This window comes from Myotis yumanensis, unplaced genomic scaffold (assembly GCF_028538775.1).
Source record: "Myotis yumanensis isolate MYYU_CA2020_CCGP unplaced genomic scaffold, mMyoYum1.0.hap1 SCAF_1, whole genome shotgun sequence".
NCBI lineage: Eukaryota > Metazoa > Chordata > Mammalia > Chiroptera > Vespertilionidae > Myotis > Myotis yumanensis.
The window spans coordinates 79,627,582-79,636,980 of record NW_027223752.1 but is presented as its reverse complement, the minus strand read 5'-3'; the positions used below and the strand labels follow the sequence as shown (position 1 = coordinate 79,636,980).

The window sequence follows — 9,399 nt, the reverse complement described above, 5'->3', positions numbered from 1 at the left end:
TGTGGTGACCCCCAACCATAAAATTATTTTCATTGCTACTTCATAACTGTAATTTTGCTACTGTTATGAATCATAATGTAAATATCTGATATGCAGGATGTATTTTTATTGTTACAAATTGAACATAATTAAAGCATAGTGATTAATCACAAAAACAATATGTAATTATATATGTATTTTCCGATGGTCTTAGACGACCCCTGTGAAAGGGGGTCGTGACCCACAGGTTGAGAACCGCTGCCCTAAAATTATCTTTCAAATCAATATACCAAATGAAGTTGGAAAGAATATTAAATATAAGTTTTCATAGAGGAAATAAAGCTATGAAAGTGAATTCTTAGAAGTGTATATTTTGCTGCAATAGACCCATACTTTCTCTTGACTTTTTTTTTTTTTTTTACTACAGGCTTCCACCTATCATTCAGGACAATGGATGTGGCCAATAAATCTACTGTTTCTGAATTTGTTTTGCTGGGACTCTCTGATTCCTGGGAACTACAGATGTTTTTCTTCGTGGTGTTTTCATTGTTTTATGTGGCAACAATGGTGGGTAATAGCCTCATAGTCATCACAGTTATAGCTGACGCTCACCTACACTCTCCCATGTATGTCCTGCTTACCAACCTTTCCATCATTGATATGTCTCTTGCTTCCTTTGCCACCCCTAAGATGATTATAGACTACATTACTGGACACAAAACCATCTCTTTTGATGGCTGCATCACTCAGATTTTTTTTCTACACCTTTTTACAGGTACAGAGATCATTTTACTTATGGCTATGTCCTTTGATAGATATATTGCAATATGTAAGCCTCTCCGCTATGCTTCAATCATAAGTCCCCAGGTATGTGTTGCCCTCGTGGTGGCTTCCTGGGTTGTGGGAGTCATGCATTCAATGAGTCAGGTCATATTTGCTCTCACTTTACCATTCTGTGGTCCCAATGATGTAGAGAGTTTTTTCTGTGACCTTCCTGTGGTGTTTCAGTTGTCTTGTGTGGATACTTATGTCCTAGGCCTCTTTATGATCTCAACAAGTGGCATAATTGCCTTGTCCTGCTTTATTCTTTTATTTAATTCTTATGTTATTGTCCTGGTTACCATCAAGAATCATTCTTCAAGAGGGTCATCTAAGGCTCTTTCTACCTGCACAGCTCATTTCATTGTTGTCTTCATGTTCTTTGGGCCATGCATCTTCATCTATATGTGGCCACTAAGCAGTTTTTTAGTAGATAAGATCTTGTCTGTGTTTTATACCATCTTTACTCCCATTCTGAATCCAATAATCTATACATTAAGAAACCAAGAAGTGAAGGCAGCCATGAGAAAATTGAAAAATAGACTTCTAAATTCCAACAAGGCAGCTCCTTTGCATTCTTTTTAGTTAACTTCTAGTTTGGTTATCTTTTAGTTTTAGCATCTTAGGCATTAAGTACCACAATTTGTGTATACACAGCATGTGCTATGCTCTTACTTCTTATTAAACCGTAATTGCCAAAATTTGTGAAAGTGCAAGGTAAGTTCATATTTAAATATGAATATGTTTAAAATACATTTTAAATTTTAGAAAAGCAAGTTGACAAAAGCAAATTCTTCTAGAAGCAAAGAATATTTATAAAAATGCTAAGAGTGCTCTGGCCAGAGTGACCCAGTTAGTTGGAGCATTATCCATACACCAAAAAGTCACAGGTTCAATTCCTACTGGCCATATGCCTAGGTTTCACATTCTGTCCCTGGTTGAAGTAACCACATTTTACAAGAGGCAACCAATCAATGTTTCTCTCTCACATCAATGTTCCACTCCTTTCTTCTCTCTCTCTCTCTCTCTCTCTCTCTCTCTCTCTCATCTCCCTTCCTTCCTCTCTCTAAAATCAATAAACATATCCTTGGGTGAGGATTAAAAAATTCCAAGAGTGACTTTTCCAATTAGGAAATTCAAGATTAATATCCTGTTCACTGATAAAAGGAAAGAAAATGAGAAGAGGAAGTATAGATTAAAAGGAAACTAGGAGATAACATTTACATAACACTAACAATTGAGTTACTCAGAGAATTGAGTAAAATTAGTAAAATTTCTATATCTATAAGCCTTAGAAACTCAATACTGCCATAGGAGTAGCTTCTGACAAATTGTGATTTTTCTACATATATCTGTGTTACTACTTAACATTTAAATCATTTTGTGATATCTTCTATTAAAGAAAGTCCTTGCTTTATTTCATTACAAATGTTGATGAGTTCCAAAGGAAATTCTATAAGTAGAGGAATCTCCACCGCTCACTTTTAGTTAGCAAGGAAATAAACAGCCATAACTCCTTCTAATAATGCAGAATGCATAAAGAGCCTGGAGAATTCAGCAAATCAGAAAATATTTTGAAATGAGTTTCAAAGCAGTACAATTTGTTTTATACAAAAACCATGGTTGCTTAATGTCTGGGCAGTTAAAGCTAGAATTAAATTAAGAGATACCATTTATGATAATAAGTAAAATTATGGGGAGCCTATGCTTTCATTCAAAAGTATTATATTGCTTTACACTTTGATTAAACCACATTTTCATTTTAATATTTGGATGCAAAAATAAGAATTTTGTGCTTAGTAATACACAGTTATTGTAGTAAGCATGTTTCTATATACAATCAGGTTTTTTTGTTATTTTTGTTGTTTGTTATTATTTTAAATGCTAGGTTCAAGATTAGCTTTAAGGTACACAAGGTATTACTACCACCTGCTGTTTAGTACTGGAATTGCAAGCATTGAAGGTCAGAAATAATTCTGGATGCCTTGTTTCACAGATTATCTTCTTTAAATGATGGTAACCATTAAAGAATTAACTGTTATTTAGAATTTGGTAAGTTATATTTATAAAGTATGAGGTCCAGTATATTATCCAACTCATATCCATAAGAGTGAGGATCTGTTGCAACCATAGTATTTGATAAATATCAAATTGTTATTTTTTTGGCATAATTGAATAAAAAGAGAAAACCAAGAAGTATATACGCACTAATCATCACTGATGAGAAAGAAGTTAAAGAAATTCCTTACTTTTCATTTTAAACTATATGAGAAAAAATGTGTTTTTTCTTAAACAGTGTTTTTCTTTTCTTCATTAATGTGTTAAGCAAACAAGGAAACAACTTTACAGTTTAAAAGTTTTGACACTGTATTTCAAAACTAATCATGTTTGACTGAACAGACCATCCAACCTCAGAGAGAAGGCAGGAGAGGGGGGTAAGAGATCTACCAAAGGACTTGTATGTATGCATATTAGCATAACCAATGGACGTGGACACTGGGACAGCAGGGGCTTGTCCTGGGGGGCAGATGTCTTCAATCAGGGAAAAAGGAGACATATGTAATACTTGAAACAATAAAAAAAATTAGTCGTGTTTGAAATTGTTGGGTAAAATGTCTACAGTATTAATTTGAGAATGAAACGTGTTTATATCCTCAAAATAAAAGTATAATTCTTCTGGAAATAGTGATATTAATGGACCAATTTAGGTTGTGTGTATGGATTTTATCTCAATTTTAGTTACATGTGCAAAAATGTTCAAGATCATTTATGTAGAAATGTTGAACTGCTGTGTTATAAATGCCTCCAGTAATTATTTCAAATAACATTTATTTGAAAAGGAAATGTATTCTTTAATGAATTGAGGTATGTGGGTTTTTGTTTGTTTGTTTTGCAATATAAAACTGGAGTCTTTTTAAAGGGATATCATCGGTCTCCAGTGCTTGTGTGGAGATTTATAAAAGTCAAGGACATGTTTGCCAAAACCCTCAAAGGTATGACCGAACAGCAGACAACTCTGTGAAGCAAGTCAGCAATGAGACTAAGTAGTCAGCAATGAGACTAAGTGTTTAGAATCATAGTGAGGTGTGTATCTGAGAACGAAAAGGACCATGGACAGTCTTTGGAACACTTCCATTTATAAAGCAAACTACCTACCAGCTTTGCCAATGGCTCAGGATGAGAGTCAACACACAAGACAGCACCACATCTATATATAAAAACCTAAGTGACGATTACAACCGAACGACCAGAATAACTGGAACAACCAGTCGACCAGTCGCTATGACGTGCACTGACCACCAGGAGGCAAATGCTCAATGGTGGTCTGTGTGCTTCCACTGCCAACCTCCCATGGCCAGCCAACCTACCCTGGTCCCTTCCCCTGGCTGGCAAACCTCCTTCGGTCCCTCCCCTTTAATCCTCTCCCTGTCCACCAGGCCCCGTCCAGGAGCCAGCAGGCCCGGATAAGCCCTGATTGCTGGCCAGGCCTCGGGACCCCACCTGTGCATGATTTTCATGTACCAGGCCTCTAGTCTATATATACAAAAGCCTAAGCAACTGCTACAACCAGTCGACTGAATGACCGGTTGACCAGATGCTACGATATGCACTGACCACCAAGGGGCAGATGCTCAATGCAGGACCTGCCCCCTGGTGGTCAGTGAGCTCCCTGCTGTCTCTCTCTCCAGCCAGCCCCAATTGGCCCCCATTGGGACTGGGTAAGACGGCCCCAATCGCCAGCCAGGCTGAGGGACCCCATCTGTGCATGAATTTGTGCACCAGGCCTCTAGTTTTAAATAGACACCTAAAACTTACCTAATCAGGAGGTACAGATGGATGATTTTATCACTATGTCATCTCAACATGCTGCTGATCCTCTTACTAAGGATAAATGCAGTGACATGGCCATCAGCTACTTAAACTGTGGTAAAGATGGTGTTAATTGCCACCAGGGCATCTGAAGGTAGAATAATGTTTTGCAAAGCATGCCAGATGAACATACCAGGTAGAGGAAAGCTTTAAATGGTCTAAATTTCCAATAACACTATTGAAGGAGTATTGAGATACTAAGAATTTACAAAAAAACTATGTTGATAAGCAACTTCAGCTTCTTTTAAATTTTTGGGAGCCATGAAGTTTGGTAATGCCAAACCTATGAGCTTTTAAAAATTGTGAAAAACTGTCCTGTAAAATTAAGCAGAAGAATTGATGCAGATAGGAAAAATCAGGCTTGGGGTGGGTGTGGGGAGGAGGGGACCAATGGGGAAATAAAGGGACATCTGTAATACTTTCAACAATAAAGATAAATATTTTAAAAATCAGGTATTTCATAAAAACAGATAAAATATAATTGAAATTATGTGATGGAATTATGTAAATACAATGGAAATAAAAACTATAAATGATGTATACTTCCAAAAATGTTTGAGGGAAAAAAAAGCTATACGTTTCATATTCTCTTCTTTGCATGAGTTTCCCCCAGGATCATGGAATGGCCCTCACAACCTTTTATTCATTATTTTTACTCTTTTTCTTTTCTTACAGAAGTTCCCTCATAATTTATAAGTTTTAGGTTCTTCAGAACCTCACCCCACACAGAGTGTAGTAAAATCTTAGGCCCATGTATCTTTTTACCAGTTTTTAATGCCAGTCCTACAGATTGTTAGTGGTGTGAACTTGGCAAAGCACTTAATGTCTCATAACCTGTAAAGGGAGATAATAGTGATACTTATACCACAGAAAATCATATGAAGGACATAATATATATGCTTAATAAATATTCATTGTTTTAATAGCATTCTGATCAACTCTGGACATCTTTGTTTAAAGGGGTTGATATTTTCCTGAGCTAACAATTGACATGTTTAATTTTAAAGGTAAATTTTTATTTTATAAATTTTAATTATTTGTATCTGTATATATTTGCATGAAATTAAGATGTATCAGGATTAATTTGGAAAATTAAAAGTAACTTCCACTAGAATACTATACTAGGTTGTATATTAATTGAAGCTTGTTTTTAAATCTTCCTTTTTTTTTGTTTTGTGTTTATATAAATAATAATAAAATACTTTATTAATTGATGATTTTACAACTTTTTTGAATTAAAAATATGGTGGTTTTCTCTGCTTTAAATGTATTCTACAATATGTGAAATGTATTCTTCTAATTAGACACTCATTGGCAAAAAAAATAAAAAGTATGTTTCTCCTAAATCCACCCTAATTATTTTGAAATGTATTTATTTGTTTTTTATTTTTCAATTATGTTTGACATACAATGTTATATTCATTTTGAGTGTACAACATAGTGATTACACATTTATATAACTTAGAAAGTGATCGTCCCAATAAGTCTAATACCCACCTTACACCAGACATAGTTATTATATTATTGACTATATTCACTATGCACATTTACATCCCCATGACTATTTTATAACTGCCAATTTGTACTTCTTAATCTCTTCAACTTTTTCACCCAGTTCCCCAACCTCCCTTCAGTCTGCAAACCATCAATTTGTTCTTCTGTTTGTTTATTTTCATTTTTAGATTCCACATATAAGTGAAATCATATGGTATTTGGCTTACTCTGTCTGACAAATATTTCACTTAGCATAGTCCATCCATGTTGTCACAAATGGCAATATTTTGGTTATTTTTATGGCCAAATAACATTTCATTGTATATATGTACCACTTCTTTATTCATCTGTCAATAGATTGTTTCCATATCTTGGCTATTTTAAATTATGCTGCAATGAGTATGAATATGCATATAACTTCTTTTAAAAATCTTTATTGTTGAAATTATTACCTATGTCCCCTTTTTGTTCCCATTGACCCCTTATAGCCCGCCCCCACACCACACCCCAGGCTTCTACCATCGCAATGTCTGTGTCCATGGGTTATGTATATATGCATACAAGGTTTTTGGTTGATCTCTTTCCACCATCCACCTACCCTGGCCTTCCCTCTGAGATTCAGCAGTCTGTTCCATACTTCTATATCTCTGGATCTATTTTGTTCAACAGTATTTTGTTCATTAGATTCCACATATGAGTGAGATCATACGATACTTGTCTTTCTCTACTGGTTTATTTCGCTTAGCATAATACTGTCTAGGTGCCTCCATGTTGTCTCAAAGGGTAAGAGATCCTTCTTTTTTTTCCCCATTGCTTTTATTTTTTAATTTAATTTAATTTTATAAATCTTTATTGTTGAAAGTATTTAATATGTCCCCTCCCCCCCATTGTGTTTTAAATTTCTTAAGATAAATACCCAGAAGTGGAATTGCTTGGTCATATGGTAGTTCTATATTTACTTTTCTGAGAAACCTCCATACTGTTTTACCAATTTACAATTCCACCAATAGCAAATGAGGGTTCACTTTTTTCACATCCTCACCAACAGTTGTTTCTTGATTTATTGATAATAGACATTCTTACAGGTATGAGATGATATCTCATTGTTGTTTTAATTTACATTTCCCTGATGAATAGTCATATTGAGCATCTTTTCATATGCCTATTGGCCATCTGTATGTCCTCTTTGGAGAAATATCTATTCAGGTCCTCTGCCCATTTTTTAAAATCAGATTGTGTGTGTGTGTTATTTTATATTTTTTTAGTGTTGAGCTGTACAAGTTTCTTATGTATTTGTATATCAATCCCTTATCAAATATATGATTGATGAACATGTTCTCCCATTCAGTGTATTGTCTTTTTATTTTTTTGATGGTTTCTTTAGCTGGGCAAAAACTTTTTAGTTAAATATAGTCCCATTTGTTTATTTTGCTTGTTTGTTTCCCTTGCCCAAGAAGACATATTAAAAAAATATTACTAAGAATGATTTGAAGAATTCACTTCCTGTTTTCTTCTAGGAGTTTTATGGTTTTAAGTCTTGCATTTAAGACTTTAATTCATTTAGTTCATTCTTGTGGTCTAGTTTAATTTTTTTGCATTTATCTGCCCAGTTTTTCCAACACCATTAATTGAAGATTGTCTTTACCCTGTTGTATATTGTTGCCTCCTTAGTCATAGATTAATTGACTATACAGTAGGTGTGTGTTTATTTTTGAGCTTCTTCTGTTCTGTTGATCTGTTTTTATGCCAGTACCATGCTGCTTTATAGCCTTGTAGTATAATTTGCTATCAGGTAGCATAATACCTTCAACTTTGCTCTTCTTTCTCAAGATTTCTTTGGCTATTTGCCGTCTTTTATGGTTCCATATAGGTTTTAGGATTGTTTGTTATAGTTCTGTGAAATGTGACATTGGTATTTTGATAGGGAATGCATTGAATCTGTAGTTTGCTTTGGGTAGTATGGACATTTTAACAATGTCAATTCTTCCTATCTATGAGCACTGTGCATGCTTTAATTTATTTGTATCTTCTTCAAATTCTTTCTTCAATTTTTTATAGTTTTCTGGGTACAACTCACTTCTTTGGTTAAATTTATTTGTAGGTACTGTATTTTTTAATGCAATTGTAGATGGTATTACTTTATTAATCTCTCTGGTAATTGGTTATTAATGTCTAAAAATACAACCAATTTCTGAATATTAGTTTTGTATCCTGCCACTTTACTGAATTCACCTATTAATTCTAATAGTTTTTTTGGTGGAATCTTTAGGGTTCTCTATACACAGTATTATGTCACCTGCCACCCTAATTACTTTGAAACTTTTCCAATCTGTAAGGTGTCTCATTACTATTGTAGAGTTGTTGCAGAATATTTCCATTCCTTAAACTACTTGTGTATGTCTTTGCTTATTTTTCTGCTTGGTTATTAATATATCTTTATTTTTATTTCTAACAATATTTTGATTAGTAAGAAATTAGTCTTTTATTGTCATAGTTGTTATACATATTTTCCATTTTGGAATTTTAATTTAATGCTTAGTGTGGTTTTTCTTTGCTGTATCAACTCTAAACATTTTTTAAAAATATATTTTTATTGATTTCAGAGAGGAAGGGAGAGGGAGAGAGAGATAGAAACACCAATGATGAGAGATAATCATTGATCAGCTGCCTCCTGCATGCCTCCAACTGGGGATCAAGCCCACAACCTGGGCATATGCCCTTGACTGGAATCGAACCTGGGACCTTTCAGTCCCAAGGCCGATGCTCAATTCACTGAGCCAAACCAGCTGGAGCTAAACATTTTTTATTCAATAAATCTATCCATTATGGCATCATGCTTAGGAAGAACTCTCCAACTCCAAATCATAAAAATATTTCAAGTTTTTTTAGTTCCCCCCTAATCTTTTTAAATTGAATGTTTGGCCCAACTGAAATTTACTAAGGTGTCAGAACTGGCATACAGATAGAAATTCATCTTTTCCAACCAATTCCACAGATTTAATAATCTGTATTTCCTTAAAATAAATAGCTCTACCATTACAAATGATATTATTTATGGCATTTAGTAATGCAGCTATTACTACATGCTATTTTGTTTCATTTACTGTTTATATATAACTTTTACTTCTTTTAGTTTTTAAATTTTCAATTGAATTTATTGGGGTGACATTGGTTAACAAAATGATATAGGCTTCAAGTGTACAATTTAATAACAATCATCTGTATATTGTATTGTGT

General features: G+C 34.1%; 1 protein-coding gene across 1 annotated transcript; it reads left to right on the top strand.

The window, feature by feature from the left end:
* The first annotated feature begins 429 nt into the window (after window positions 1-429).
* Window positions 430-1,383, top strand: LOC139003575 (olfactory receptor 4K2). Its single transcript, XM_070405627.1, has one exon. The coding sequence runs from the start codon at window positions 430-432 to the stop codon at window positions 1,381-1,383; it is 954 nt and encodes a 317-aa protein (XP_070261728.1).
* Window positions 1,384-9,399: the final 8,016 nt, after the last annotated feature.

Bases quoted from the DNA above. Each gene is read 5' to 3' on its own strand.
- LOC139003575 (XM_070405627.1), top strand. From the start codon at position 430: ATGGATGTGGCCAATAAATCTACTGTTTCTGAATTTGTTTTGCTGGGA.